Consider the following 14,570-nt stretch of genomic DNA (forward strand, 5'->3'; position numbering starts at 1 on the left):
TTTTGGTTTTTTGAGACAGGGTCTCACTATGTAGTTGAGACTGACCTGGAACTTACTATGTAGCCTTGGCTGGTCTTGAACTCACAGCGATCCTCCTGCCTCAGCTTCCTGAGTGCTGGGATCACAGGCGTGCGCCACCACGCCCGGCTTTGAGCATATTTTTATTGACCACAGCATAATGCTTGGGAAAAATGTCTATTCAAATCCTTTATGTCTCTTTCTAAGTACTTTTTATTATTGAATTCTAAGAGTTCTGTATTTTTTATCCTTTAAGCATTAAGCATAATTATTAGTTGTGGCTATTTCTAGTTAGCCTCTATCAGATTGTAGAAGTTCCCTTCTTTTCCTAATTTTTTGAGTGGTTTTATCATGAAAAAGGATTCAGTCATCATTAAATATTTTTCTGCATCATGTGATATTTGTCCTTTAGTCTATTAATGCTAAATCTATTATATTAATTGATTGTAGTATGCTAAACCAAACGTGTATTCTTAAAATAAACCCCACTGGGTAATGGTGTAATTCTTTTTTAATGTTACTAGATTCAGCTTACTAGTATTTTGTTAAAGATTTTGCATTTATATTCATAAAACATACTGGTCTGAGGTTTGTTAGGTCTTAGTCTTGTGGCCTTGTAAGGTCTTGGTCTGGTTTTGGTATCAGAGTAATAATGATCTTGTACAATGAATTGGCATTTGAACTCTCCACTTTTGGCTAAGTTTAAGAAGGGTTGGGATTAACTCTCCACTAATGTCTCATAAAATTCCCCAGTGAAGTCATGTGGGATTGGGTTTCTTTTGGGGGAAGTTTTTAATTCCTAACTTAAAAGTTTGAACTAGTTATTGTATTTCTGTACACTAGCAATCTATTCACACTTTCTATTTCTTCTTTAGTCAGTTTTAGCAGTTTCTGATTTTCTAGAGATTTGTCCATTTCCTTTAAATTATCTATTTTTTCATGTTCTCTTGTCATTCTTTTTATTTCTGCAAGATTAGCAGCATTATCTGTCTTTCATTTCCAAGTTTAGCAACTTGAGTTTCCCTAGATTTCTGGTCAGCCTAGCTAAAAGCTTGTCAACTTTTAAAAATATTTTTTATAAACCAGTTTTACTGATACACCATTCACATGCCATAAAATCCATCTTTTTAAAGTATGTGATTCAGTGGTTTTTCATATAGTCACAGGGCTGTGCAACCATCACCACCATCTAATTTCGGAACATTTTCACTACCCCCAAAAGAAATCCTGTACTTGTTAGCAGTCATTCCTAATTACCCCATGACAACCACCAGTCTACTTTCTATCTCTATAGATTGCCTGTAGCAGACACTTCATATAAATGGAATCACATAGTATGTGGCATTTTGTCTTGGCTTCTTTTATTTAGCATAATGTTTTCAAGATTTCAAGTAGCCTGTATCAGTATTTCATTTTCCTGATTATTCTTGAAGAGAATGATAGTTTCTCTGAGTTTCTTTCCCTAATTAATAACCCTAACCCCGAAAAGGTTAGGAACCTTTTCTGTGGGCTTCCATACTGCCCTGGGGACATGTCTATTGAGGTTTAGTGTAATTAACTATTGACCTGACCATTCTGTCTCCTTGGTGCAAACTGTGAAGTCCTAGAATTGGGGATGATGCCTTCTTTCTCTCGCCGACACCCAGGAGAGTGGCTGACCAACATATCCAACACAAACGTTTCTCAACCAGTACACAATTGCGTATCCCATTCTTGAACAGGAAAGTGACAGGATACATAGCAGTATCACCCGAGGGAGGATTCTGTAAAATGGTGAGCATAATAATAGGGGAGATTCTGGTTACTAACCATTATTTTGATCAGAAGTTCCACAAAAGAAAGACACTCCAAAAAGCATTCCACTTAACTGGATTGGGTGGGAGCTTGTCTAAAACGCTTCTCTTAAATGTGTACTTTCTCTTTTAATTCTGTGTCAGATGACTGACTCCTCTTTGCTCTGGGGTTGCACTACTTACGCTAGTCCTCTACGTTAACTTTTCTATTTCTCCATCTTTTTCAAGTAGCCTGTGATTCTCTGGTTGACACAGTGTTCAATACCGTATGGACCTTGGGCTGCCGGCCCTTTATGAATAGTCAACGGGCAGCTTGCATCTGTGCGGAAGAGGAGAAAGAAGAATTATGATGAGGTGGTTCCACAACTGTCAGTCTCAGAGATGGAGCATGGCAGGCGTGTGTCATCCTTTCTTCTGCCAAACTGGATAACACCAGCCGGAGAAGGGAGACAGTGAGTCCTGTCCTTTGAGGAAAGATGAGAGAAGTGTGGAGAGATTGAAGCTACTCTGACACTGTTCTCCCTGACCTGCACACATTCACCTGGATTCACTGCTCAGCATAAAGACTATGCTACGAGCAAGCCCTGTGATCCCTGGACCTGATCATCCTGTTCATACGTGAAAATTTCAGGAGTCCAACCCTGTGGGATGCAGTGACTTTCCTTTGGCCTGGTTTCCTCATTTGCCAGTAAGCACCTCACATTTAATAAAATGTACTTTTTAGAAAATGTGAACAGAGATGAATGAATTCTATTATCACCTGCGTTTCCATTTCACTTAGAAGAGAACAGAACCCAGCCTGGTAAGTTCCACCAATGCAGTGATTTCCACTGGTGCGGAGGAGAGGAAAGCAGGTGGGCGGGGTGGAGGCTTACCTGCTAAGACCCACGGAGAGGAAGGGCAGGTGGAATCAGGGCTCCGAGCTTCCATTTCTCCCCCGGGGCCTTTCCACATTGGTGTCTCAGGTACTGAGTGGTGTTTGAGTCATGCTAACATCTGAGACCGGCCTGGCAAGGGCTAGGGAAACACCTGCAACCTCGGGGAGTGAGAGACACATGGCCACTCCCTATATTTTGGTTCTTAACATGAGTATGATTAAGATCACCTGAGGACCACATAAAACAAGCCTGTAAGGATGCTTGGGCTGGTGCCTCCACAATGGTGTTTTATGATAGTTTCCCCAAGTAATTCTGATGCCTGGAAAGGACTCAGGGGGTGCTAATCTTCCTCTACATCAGGGATTGGCCAGATCCAGTCCAAGGCCTGTTTCTTGTAACTTTTGATACCAGAGCCATGCTCACACTTCTTTACAGTTGTGCTGGATTTGACTACAGCTGTTTTTGCGCCATAGCAGCAGTCAATGGTGGTGACAAAAACTTCATGGCCCAGGGGCTGGGGGTTTAGCTCAGTGGTTCTGCCACCTACTTCGCAAGCACAAGGTCCCGAGTTTGATACCCAGTACAAAAACACAACAAAAAAACAAAACCAAAACCTCCAAAACTGCATGGCCCAGAGAGCTGAAAACATTTTTACCATGTGACCCTGTAGAAACAAGGCTGCTAAGCGCTGGTGTAAATCATTTACTCTTTCCTTCCTTTCCCTAATTCCACCAATTCTAAAAGGAATTATTCACTGCAGAGACTTTTAAAGAAAAAAGAAACTTTTTCTAATTTTATGTAAAGGCATAATATTAATTGGCATATCAAGAAATTAAATTTAGCCAGGTATGATGGCCAGAGTTTGTAATCCCAGCTACCCGGAGGCTGAGTTAGCAGGATTACAAGTTCAAGACCAGCTTGGGCAAATTAGTGAGACTGTCCCAAAATAAAATTTTAACAAGGGCTGCGGATACAGCTAAGGGGTAGAGAGCCCCTGGGTTCAATCCCTAGTACCACACACACACGCACATGCACATACAAAGACTGATTTAATTACAAATAATATTTATCTTTGTGGTTTATAAAATTTATTTCAATAAAATTTATTAAGCACTTAAGTATGGTATAATTTTATACCTTTGTCTAATGTCTTACTGATTTGAAGGCACAGAATGCCAATTTAGAGGGCACGTGGTACCAAACTTTAATTTTGCTAATAGTTTAGTCATTAAACCACTTAAATGCATTTGATTAATTTATTAATATTTATTAAGTGAAAATATTTCACCTAAGGCAATGAAAACACCCAAAAATATTATGCAAGAGAAAGACCAAAAGGCATCTCCTTATAATACATTGTTTTATTGATAAACTTCCAAATCCCCCATAACTATCCCGTGTTTGAATTGCAATTTGAAGGCATGATTATTATTTACATGTCTAGGGAGTATTTAAGTTATAGTTTTAGTAAGCACTTATTTTTTGGTTTCTAATTTGAAGTATGATAACCGGCTTCTGATCTGGGCGGTCCTATTGCATGGAACACGAGGTGTTTAGTTGGAGGAAAGCACTGGAGGGTGGGCGAGCTTCCTCCTCCGTGGACAGCTCGGTCTTCCTCGCTGGGAAACTGAAGGCCCATGCAGACTACATTGGGCAGCACATCTGTAGCCTGGGCTGTGATATGTATCAGCCTGTAGACCAGAAGCAGTGAGGGGTTCTGGGAGTTTGTCTACACTCACAGCACACGGTCTGAAGAAGCCAGGTGTCCTAGGAGCTCCTCTGAGGTGTCCTTAGAAGGTATGGCAGAAGTTCCAGAGGGGACCGCAGACTAGGGTGTGTGGGGAACTAGTGTTCCCAGTTGATGCTGATTGGGCCGCCGGTCAGAATCTGGCTCTGCAGACCAGCAATGTCCTCTCCTTCCCCCGCCGCCCGAAGCACTCGCCGGTGACAACCCTGGGCGCAGCGGGAATGCGTATCCAGCATTCCACAGACAAGAACTCGGCAGTGCAGAAAAACCTCCTGAAAAGATGTGAGGACCCTCAGCAAGGCTGGCAGTGGGCACCTTGCCCACGGCTCACAGACTTTAGGTCACTTAATCCTAATAGCAATGCTCCGAGGCTGGCGTTACTATTCCCATGTTACAGAAGAGTAAAGTGAGAGGGAGGGTGCAGAGGAACCAGCCCGATCCACACATCAGTAACGTGGAAAGTTGGAACTGGAATCTCCCACAGCCATAACTTCTGCACTGAGCAGGGACAGAAGAGACCTCATGAAGCAATGTCTAACATTAACCCCTTCGCCCATCACAGCAAGGTCTGTGAGAAACCACTTAGCCACTGCCTAGTGGAGGAGGGAAAGCAGTTGTTCTGGAATAATGACACCGCTGGAAAGGCATGAACACACTTAAAGGCTGAACTAGCCTTTTGTTTAAATGTTTCAACAACTCTAAGAACAACAGACACTTCCACCTGTCACACTAACCTTATCTATGTAACTATGTGGGTTTAATGTAGCACACCCAGTGTGCATATAAATTGTTTTGACAAAATTTTTAGTCTGTTTGCCACACATTTATCATTTTAATAGATGCTTACTATTGCATTAAATTGATATATGGTGGCTTGTTAGCTCTGTTTGTTTTTCCCCCCTCTTAAAACAATGCTCTGTACACATGGTCAACAAACTTTTGTTTCATTTTTGAGAAATTGCCAAGATTGAAATTTTTAGATAAGAGAATTTGATGATTTAATGGTTATTGTTACATATCATCAGATAACTTTCTAGAAAATGTACCAATTTAAACCACCACTTATAGCCTTGCAAGTGTTATAATTTAGAAGTTCTACACATTTAGTATGTATATAGTAGTGTCTTATAGTTGGCATTTTAAGTACATTTTCTTTCTTTTTTGGGGGGTACAGGGGATGAAACTCAGGACCTTGCTTTTGCCAGGCAGGTGCTGTGCCACTCACCTAAATCCCTGGTTTAAGTACTATTTTCACTTACCATTTCACTCTTTGTCTTTTCTGTGAATTTCTTGTGCATGCCTTCTTACTGTGTAACTGGCCACACAGTGGCTTTTTTCATCCATACCTGGCTACACAGGCTCTAAATTATGATCCAGTAGAATTCTCTTGAACCAGTCATTTTGAGCCAGGGTCTCACTAACTTTCCCAGGCTGGCCTCAAACTTTCAACCTTCCTGCTTCAGCCTCCTGAGTAGTGGAATTTCAGGCAACTGTCACCCCTGCCCGTCTGGTTCGCTACAGTATTATTTCGTGGGAAGGGGTGGCAGTGATTGTGAAATGCATTATGGTGTTAAGCTTCTCAATGGCCAGCTGAACTGTATTATTCCCAGGGGTCACACAGGTCCTAACCACTGGCTCTCACAAGGTCAACTGATCAAAGGACAGGACATCAAGAAGGAAGGCTCAGGTCTGGGGTTAGGAGGTAAAGGTGTTCAGCTCACCTGGTGATCTTTTCCTACAAACTTAAAGACAGGAACCTGGAAGTGCTTTGCTAGGTGATCCCGGGATGAGTGCTGCTTCACTGAGTCATCTGAAATACAGCTGAAAGTAGCACAGGTTCCACGTAAGACTTAATCATTTCCACAGAGATGGAAAACAGCCCTGTCCGACGTGTTTGGACCAGGAGAGGTACATGGGGTGGAGGGGGCTGGGCTGCTTGCCGGCTTTTTGAGAAACAAAAGCAAATGAAATTCCCTCTTAGTGAAGGTATTGTTGGACACAGCCCTCCTCACAAGTATGCCTGTCCCGTTCCCCACCTGCTGGGCCACCAGCCAGGCAGGGTACTTACAGCACTTCTTCCGTTAATGTGTTTCAGTAGAGCAACATGAACAACGTATGTTTCAAAGAAAACTTTGGCTGCTTAAGCTCTTCTTATTATATTGCAGGGAATTATGATTTTGTGGTTTACCATTGGTTTGAAGAGATGTTTCTTAAATTTAACAAGTATATACTGCACACCTGAGAGATACCAGCCACTGAGCAGGTGCACAAGGGAACAGAGTACAAGCTGTGCCTCAAATTGCTGAACACACATCTTGGTTTCTTAGGGAACAAGTGGGTCTACTGGGGAGTAACCATTCACCTGAAATTGTATTAATTCCTCTTTACCCAATATAATGGCAGCTGCAGTTTGATAGAACTTGGCGTTTCAATCTCTGGTCTGCTGCTTGCACTGTAACTTCTAGGTTTGCCTCAGGAACAGCTGGGGAGAAGATGTCTCTGAGGCTTCATACCAAAGCCATAGTTTTAAATACTGAAGAAGAGTTTCCCCAGAAAGGCCCAGGATCACTCTTGTGTTAGTTATCCCACTCAAATTGTAAAGAAAACTTTTTCCCCTGGACATAGTTGCTTTTTGTTTTCTTTTTTTGGTACTGGGGATGGAACTTGGGACCTTGTGCTTGTGAGGCAGGTGGTGGCACCACTGATCTAAATTCCCAGCTTTTAAAAATAATTACTTACTTACTTAATTAATTTTCTGGTACTGGGACTAAACTCAGGACCTTGAGCTTGCCAGGCAGGTGCAGCACCACTGAGCTACATCTGGGAACGCCTCGTTGCTTTTTAATGGGCACCTTGCAGTTTGTCTGCTGGGCCAGGAAAAGAGTGAGGTCGGACAGAAAAGCCTCTGAAATGGGTTCTTGCTCCACATGCTAATGCACCATGTTTTAGTTCACTGTTGTCACTTGCGAGCTGCTGAAACATCAATAAAGTTGTTTCAAAAGACAGCATCTCGGCCTGAATCACCACTAGCATCTTATTCCATTGAACTGGAGAGGATCTGAGCAGATGATATGGCTTCTGCTATGTCCTGTATTTATTTACTCCATCTGATTGTTCTGAGGTAAAATCAATTTATAGCTTTCCATTGTGTTTTATAATAAAGATAAATCGCATACCTAATCTGTACAGGATTCTCTACTGGGTGCCTCAGAGGGGATGAGTAATATTCGGGTTTTGGAAGTAGCTCAATGGTGGAGTTCTTGCCTACCTGTACAAAGCCCTTGGTTCAGTCCCTAGCCACAAACAAACACAAATATGGTCTACAATACACACAGAGTAATGTGGCCTAGGGTAGTCCAGCATCTATAATAACAATAACAACACTTAATATTTAAAAGGTACTTTTCATCTAAATGTTTCAGCAATTTCAATTTATGTTTACCTAAAAATACTATTATTTTTCTTTAAAAGGGAAAATGAGACAGACAGGGTTCTTAAAAGGTAATGCATTACAGGGCAAATTTTGACTCTTGATTTGGTGCTTGCTGTGATTAGATAGTGTTAGTTCTCACAACTCCAAGTTTGTGTGTTAAAAGCAAATAGCAGTGGTGTAGGAGAGTCCACAGAAATTGCTTATCAAAATGTTGCTCAGTATTTGACTTTAGAACCCAGTATTTCTTTTTCTGAGGATTCCCTTTTTTAATTATATTTCACTTAGGCAAGAATTAAGCTATTTTACATTCTCAGAGCATGTACCAACTAAAACCAGAGGGAAGTAGATCAGGTGTGTTCAACATCTAGGAGAAACCAGCTTGAAATAAATTTAAGCTGAAGACAATGAAAACTTTTAAAAGTGAATAGTCAGCCAAGTATGGTGGCGCACACCTGTAATCCCAGTACTTGAGAGGCTGAGGCAGGAGGATCGCTGTGAGTTCGAGACCAGCCTGGGCTACATAGTGAGTTCCAGGTCAGTCTCAACTACATAGTGAGACCCTGTCTCAAAAAAAAAAAAGTGAATAATCAAAAAAAGTTAAATATAAGTAAGTATATCATGGTTACTTTAGTTTTGTGGCTCATCCCAAATTACTATTCTGAATATTCCTTCAGGGATTTGCTGGGTAAATATTTAATGGCCCCTCCTCTCTTCTAGGCCTTGAGGAGGAAGGAGGCCTTTAATTCACCGCCTGACAGATCTGGCAAGGCTTCCCTGAGGAAGTGAATGCCACTAATTCCAAAGGGCCAGAGAGGATCAGACAGGAAAAAAGATTTCAGGCAGAGGAAATAGCAGGGCCATGTCAAGAGGCTGTAAGGAGCCAGGATGAGCTGCCAGCAATTCCCTCTGGCCATATCGGAAATGGGGGAGGCTGAGGGCCTGGCTCTCTCCTGCACATAACAGCTCTCATCCTCTTTGCCCACACTGCAGCACTTTTGCATTCTTGCCTGCACTTTTTTTCTTTTACAGCACATAGGTATTTCTCTTTTGTATGTGGTAAGGGCTAGAAGAATGAGCAGTGCAGCTTCTCATAACCAGGTAAAACAAAGCAAATAGTCCTTCCCTGAGAGTCTGAACAATAAATACAGAAGAAAATTTCACCGGCATTATTGAGATTTCAGGTCACTCACTTCCAATAATGAGTTCTGATTATACACTTCTTAAAAGTAAGAGGGTCAGGGATTTAGCTCAGTATTTCCACTGCCTGCTTCACAAGCGCAAGGTCCTGAGTTTGATCCCCAGTACAAAAAAAGAAAAACCCACAAACAAAACAAAACAAAAAGTAAATGTGAGCCGGGCATGGTGGTGCATGCCTGTAATCCCAGCACTAGGAAGACTGAGGGTGGAGGATTGCCTCGAGTCTGAGGACAGCTCAGGCTACATAGTGAGTTCAAGAAGTACATAGCAAAACCCTCTCTCAGAAACCAAAAACCAAACACCACCACCAACAAAGACTAACCAACTTAATGGCAATCACTTCAGGATGCACAAAATCCAAAGGGCTATGCTGCCCTGTATGATGGACCCCTTCATGGCCCCCCAAAGCCACTCAGGACCACAGACTTTCCTCTTGGTGCAAAGGAGCTGAGGAGACCACAGGACTCAGGGTCCACATGCACCTCTGGGAGACAGCTGCCATTTCCGAAAGGAAGGAAGGAGCCACTACAGGGTCTCGGCAGGGGTGTGACAAAGCCACATTTTCCTTCTGTTGCTTCTGGAGAGCGGAGGTCTGACAGGTGGGTGCGGAAGGCCGTTTTTGTTTATCCAGCACCAGAATTACAATAGGACTGGAATGGAGAGGACAGGGTTGGGCACTGCTATTTGTTAAAAAGCTGACCCTGATGTGTGTCCCACATTGAAAACGCAGTGTATGGGACCGGTAGCAGCAGGCAAAGGTAGCAGCGGGGAGACTCGAGAAGTAAAAGCAGAGACTGGCCAAGAGCCGAGCCCAAGACTCGCTTTGCACCAGGGCCCTGCTACGAAGCTGCAGTCCTGCCCCTACCTGAGCCTTGCCCACCTGCGTTCAGAACAAGACACACATGAGACCGGGGGTTTGCATGTATCTCCCTGGTGATGGCTGTGAGCACTGTTAGGTATTCAGTGCTACCTGAGTACACCTGCAAACTTCATCCGGGGACCCTTAGAGGATGTCGTGGAAACCTCTACGCTTTTCTTCTCCTAAAATCTCCTCCTAATATCTTCTCCTAAAACCTGCCAAGTATTTCTTCTCTCTCCTTCGCTACCAAACTTCGTAAAAAGAGGGGTCTGCGCTTGCCACTTCACTTCCTCCTCCCCACACATTCTCAGCCCCCTCAACAAGGCTGAGCCCCACGTGGGGGGGCACACACACCCTGCCTTCCCTGAGCATCCCCAGCCTACAGTTCCCAGGGTAAAGGAGCTCATTCTCTGTCCTGTACACTGATCCTCACTCTGTTCCTGAGCCTGAGCTGCATCCCCAACTGCCTTCTCTCTCTAGGTGGCCTGCAGGTATCTAAAATGTAAACTTAGTCAGGTTGGTACAGGCCTGTAATCCCAGCACTCTGAGAGGCTGAGGCAGGAGGATTACAAGTTCAAACCCGGGCAATTTAGCCAATTAGCAAGACCCTGTCTCTAGACAAGGGGGAGATGTAGCTCAGTGAGAAAGCCCTGAGTTCAGTCCCCAGTAGCACCGAAACAAAACAAAACAAAAAACCCTATTCTGTATGATCAAATTCAATATTTTCACCTTAAATCTGCTTTTCTACATCTGTCTTTCATCTAGGGCAATGGATCCAGTAAGTCACCTGAGCTGCACACCTTGGAGTCGTTTTAACTCCTCTCCTCCTCCTCCTCCATCCCTTACCTCCAGAGCAGTAAGCGCCCCTGAGCTAAGGAGGAGCAGCTGGGCGCAGGGCTAGGCTAGGACCGCGTGCTGGGCAGGCTGAGGGTGCAGCTCCAGCAGGGCATTACCCGTCCCGGATGAGGTAGTACTTGAGGACCTCGTCCACCTTGGAGGTGGGCGTGGCGAAGCAGCTCTCCACCAGGCTCTCCAGGCCGCTCACGTGCACCAGGGGCTCGATGCCGAAGTAGAGCGAGTCGCGGAGCTTGAGGCTGGGCAGCGCTTCCCGGTAGGGCTCCTCGAACTCGTCGTCCTTGAAGATCTCCAGCGTGAAGGGGAAGACGCCGTGATCGCGGCTCAGGATTTCCAGCGGGGCGTTCCGGAGGTTGGGGACGTAGCCTTCCGAGATGGTGTACAGGCGCGGGAACTCGCAGGTCACCGGGATCAGCAGCTCGCTGGTCCGGATGATGATGTCCCCGCTGCTCCCTGGGGTCTGCTTGGGGAGACCTGTCACGAGGTTGCTGGCCACGATTTTGTCATTCACCACCTGAGCCAGGCCAGGCCACGAGAGGAAGAGAGTTTATTTCTACAGAAATTTCCCCCAAAATCTTTACAGCCGAAGCGTATTTATTTATTTGGTACCAGGGATTGAACTCGGGACCTTGCACTTGTGAAGCAGGCAGTAGAACCACTGAGCTAAATCCCGGGCCCAAAGGCTTTTTTAAATTGCTCTCCTCTGTTAGCAAGACATCCTGATTGTTAGACGTTTACCTTCTAGCTCTCGGTCACTGCACACATTCCTCTGGAGCACTGCTTGTAAAACCTTCGCTAGCAGAATCAGCACATTCTAAGCTCTGGTGTTTTAGAAAAGGACAGCAGCCATGTGATGTTTTTCAGGAGTCCTAAGCTACTTAGTTCCACTGCAGTGTGACCCTGTGCAGGCCACAGCCACACCCAGAAGCTCAGAGCTTGCATTACCGCAGGTGACTCAGCTTTGTCTCCGGCTGGGTCTGCTCTGTGGGCACCAGCCTTATCCAATTCCACTGGATTAGCCAGAAACAACCCACAGAACTTGCCTACACTGTTCCCCAGCTAAAAGGCCCTTTTGTTTCTTCTCCTTGTAGAAGCCACATGCACACTTCCACCCCAATCCAAGCCCACTTCTCTCTTACTGGACGCCAAGAGGCCCTGTCATCTTGTGTCACTGTTTGTGCCCGTTACCGCTTACGTGTGGTCATCTCAGTACAGCTGTGCAAGTGGCCAACAGGCAGGACTCTTAGTTCATCTTCCCCTCAGACTGCAGCACAGGGCTGTGTGCAGACTTTTGGAGGAAAGAAGAAACCTTTGACCTGAACCTGGTGTAATCCTGGAGCTTATTTACTATATCCCGAATGAACCATCTCAATTTAATCATTTTCTTCAAATAAAAGAACAGGTCAGAGGGCAAGTTGCCAGTGCCCCAGTACCCCTGGTGCTGGTTCAGTCTGGGCAGATGGGAGAGGGGTGACTGACTCAGAACAGGGCAGCAGAATCCCCTTGCGGTGCAGCCCCATGGCAGATACTCAGTAACACATTTGTTAAATGAATGACATCAGTTGCTGGATGCTCAGTTCTTTCGTGTGGAAATATCCCATCTATGACACGAGCCACACTGCAGATCTCTACCAGCTGCCTCCCAAATGTCTGGGTCCTAGTCATTCCCCAAGATCCCCAGGAGAGACCTACATTGACCACGGTGCCGCACGTCTTGAGGGAGAAGAGGAGGTTGACGTGGGTGCCGTTGGACACTCCTCGGCAGGAGGTGTTGGTCAGGAAGAGCTCCAGGCCGCCAACCAGCTCCCTGGGGACACTCACTTCAATGGCATTTGATCTGCACACCACAGGGACTGTACGGAAGGGGCTACTGTTAGAACTGGAAACTGGAGGGGGAGGAAGAGTCAGGAGGGCTTCTGGGGGGAATGATGTCTCCTTCACACAGCCTGTGCTTTTTGTTCTATTCTTTAGGGAATCAAAACAAGTTGGTGAAGTAAGACCAGGATTCTTAACTTCCAAGATTGTGGTCAAATAACGCTTCTCAAATACATTATTCCTTGAGATAGGAAATATGGTGTTCAAGTTTCAATTCAACAAACATTTCTTTACAAGCATTTGCTTATGGCTAGCATAACTTGAAGAAGTGAAACACCTAGAGGATTAATTTTCAGCACCAATGCAATTTATTGGTGATACAGAAAAAGTACAGCTTTGATACTTGTTTAAACAATACAGTGGTACTGCCTTGATTTTACCATTAATTATGGATGGCCCCATAAAACAGGGGTGATAAACAGTGTTATTGCACTTGGGGAAGGCTTCCAAACTGTCCTTGCACTGCTCAGTAAACCATATACTCTGACTATAAAATCCACTTTAACTTAATATAAAAAAGATCTCTTTTCCTTAGTATTCCCATGCTCACTTCTCCAGACTACAGATATCGAATACTGTGCAGTGTGCAGTGTGTGAGACTACACACATGTGAGGCTACATCACAGTTAGGGAGTACAGAAAAAACAAGTGCTTGTTAAATATTTTCTGGATGAATGAATTCATATTCTGGATACCAAGAACTAGATTTCCAGAAAATAGTTCTCAGTGGGTGCCTGATGGGAGAAGAATCCATTCCCCAGGGCTTCAACTTAGCTTCAGCCCTTTTATCTGTTGGAAAAGAGAACCACCTCAATGTCTTATCCTTCCAAGTGGAGTATGAGTCATACTGTAAGCCATGAGAATTCAAGAAAAATCAAAGGTAAGCCACAAAGAGTGAGCTCTTGGGTGATGTCCTAGGGACGCACATAGCTCAAGGAGTTGTTCTGGAAGATGATAGTCTGGTGGGTGAAGGGCAGGAGGAAGCACAACGCAGAGCAGAGGTGGAGCCCTCTGCATACTACCTTGGCAAGTGTGGTTGTTGTCAGCTAGCACCAAGCCCCGGGGACACCCGCACTGGTAGCCCTGCTCTGACTCAAGGCAGGAGTGGCTGCAGCCACCATTGTTATTGTGGCATCCTTCGATGTCTGCAGGAGAAACCAACAGAAAGGGGAATCATCTTGTGACCCTCTTCCCCTCAGGACCTTGGTGCTTACCATCAAGGTTTATGTTTGACCCGTAGCAGTAACCCTGCAGTCTAACCCAGTAACTGAGACATGCATGCTAGCCCACAAGTTGTTTGCTGAGCATTATAGTTACAGAGAATAACCTTCCAATCTCCACACCTCTGTCCACTTAAGCCAGACAGGAATTTTGTAGAACATCCTTCAGTTTGGTTTTGCCTGATGTTTTTTTTTTCTCATGGTTGAACTGGGATTATGGGTTTTTCAGGAGTGACACCCAAAAGTCATTTATTAATTGCTGCAACACTTAATGCACCCAATTAGAAATTATTATTGTTGCAAAGGGACTGAAATAGTGTAAATTCAACTGGATCGGCTGCGTGCATTAGAGTTACAGCCAACTGGCTGGATCATGAACCCTCTGTTGAATCGCTAGGATCAAGAACGTTGGGGATAAAGGATCTTAGGATGACAGCACATTATAAAAAAGGCCTAGGGCAGTGGTGGCCAAACCTGTGGCATGAGTGTTTTTCCTTTGAGACAAAAGAGATGATTAATATATGAGTTGTTTTTTCTAAGTGAAAGGTTTAATTGCCATTAAATAAAGTGGGTGTGGGTTGCAGTTTGAGCACTCATCTCTGAAAGGTTCACCGTCCCTGGCCTAGGGACTGAGGGAGTAGCTCGGTGGTAGCATGCTTGCCTGGCATGCTAAGCACCTTGAGTTTGATCCTCCG

General features: G+C 44.6%; 2 protein-coding genes across 8 annotated transcripts in view; one reads left to right on the forward strand and one right to left on the reverse strand.

The window, feature by feature from the left end:
* Pla2g12b (phospholipase A2 group XIIB) overlaps positions 1-2,530 on the forward strand; it is a 17,344-nt gene extending 14,814 nt beyond the window's left edge. The window contains exons 4-5 of one of the 5 annotated variants that reach the window (XR_776865.1): positions 1,620-1,791; positions 2,043-2,123. Coding sequence is in view for 2 of the 5 variants with exons in the window: in XM_010606644.1 (XP_010604946.1) it covers positions 2,040-2,161 (122 nt within the window). In the remaining 3 variants the exon portion in view is untranslated. Of the gene's footprint in view, positions 1-1,619; positions 1,792-2,039 lie in introns of all 5 variants that reach the window. The other 4 variants (XR_776867.2, XR_002024805.2, XM_010606644.1 and 1 more) reach the window with 4 other exon arrangements.
* Positions 2,531-3,810: 1,280 nt separating this feature from the next.
* The window catches only part of Oit3 (oncoprotein induced transcript 3), a 32,943-nt gene continuing 22,183 nt past the window's right edge, over positions 3,811-14,570 (reverse strand). The window contains exons 6-10 of one of the 3 annotated variants that reach the window (XM_010606630.3): positions 13,678-13,800; positions 12,473-12,633; positions 10,879-11,294; positions 6,158-6,257; positions 3,813-4,708 (exon numbers count right to left, since the gene is read on the reverse strand). In XM_010606630.3, coding sequence (XP_010604932.1) covers positions 4,535-4,708; positions 6,158-6,257; positions 10,879-11,294; positions 12,473-12,633; positions 13,678-13,800 — 974 coding nt within the window. In that variant the 3' untranslated portion in view covers positions 3,813-4,534. Of the gene's footprint in view, positions 4,709-6,157; positions 6,380-10,878; positions 11,295-12,472; positions 12,634-13,677; positions 13,801-14,570 lie in introns of those variants that run through there. The other 2 variants (XM_019205030.2, XM_019205031.1) reach the window with 2 other exon arrangements.

The sequence above is a fragment of the Fukomys damarensis genome, unplaced genomic scaffold, assembly GCF_012274545.1.
Source record: "Fukomys damarensis isolate Sample0158 unplaced genomic scaffold, DMR_v1.0_HiC HiC_scaffold_20, whole genome shotgun sequence".
NCBI lineage: Eukaryota > Metazoa > Chordata > Mammalia > Rodentia > Bathyergidae > Fukomys > Fukomys damarensis.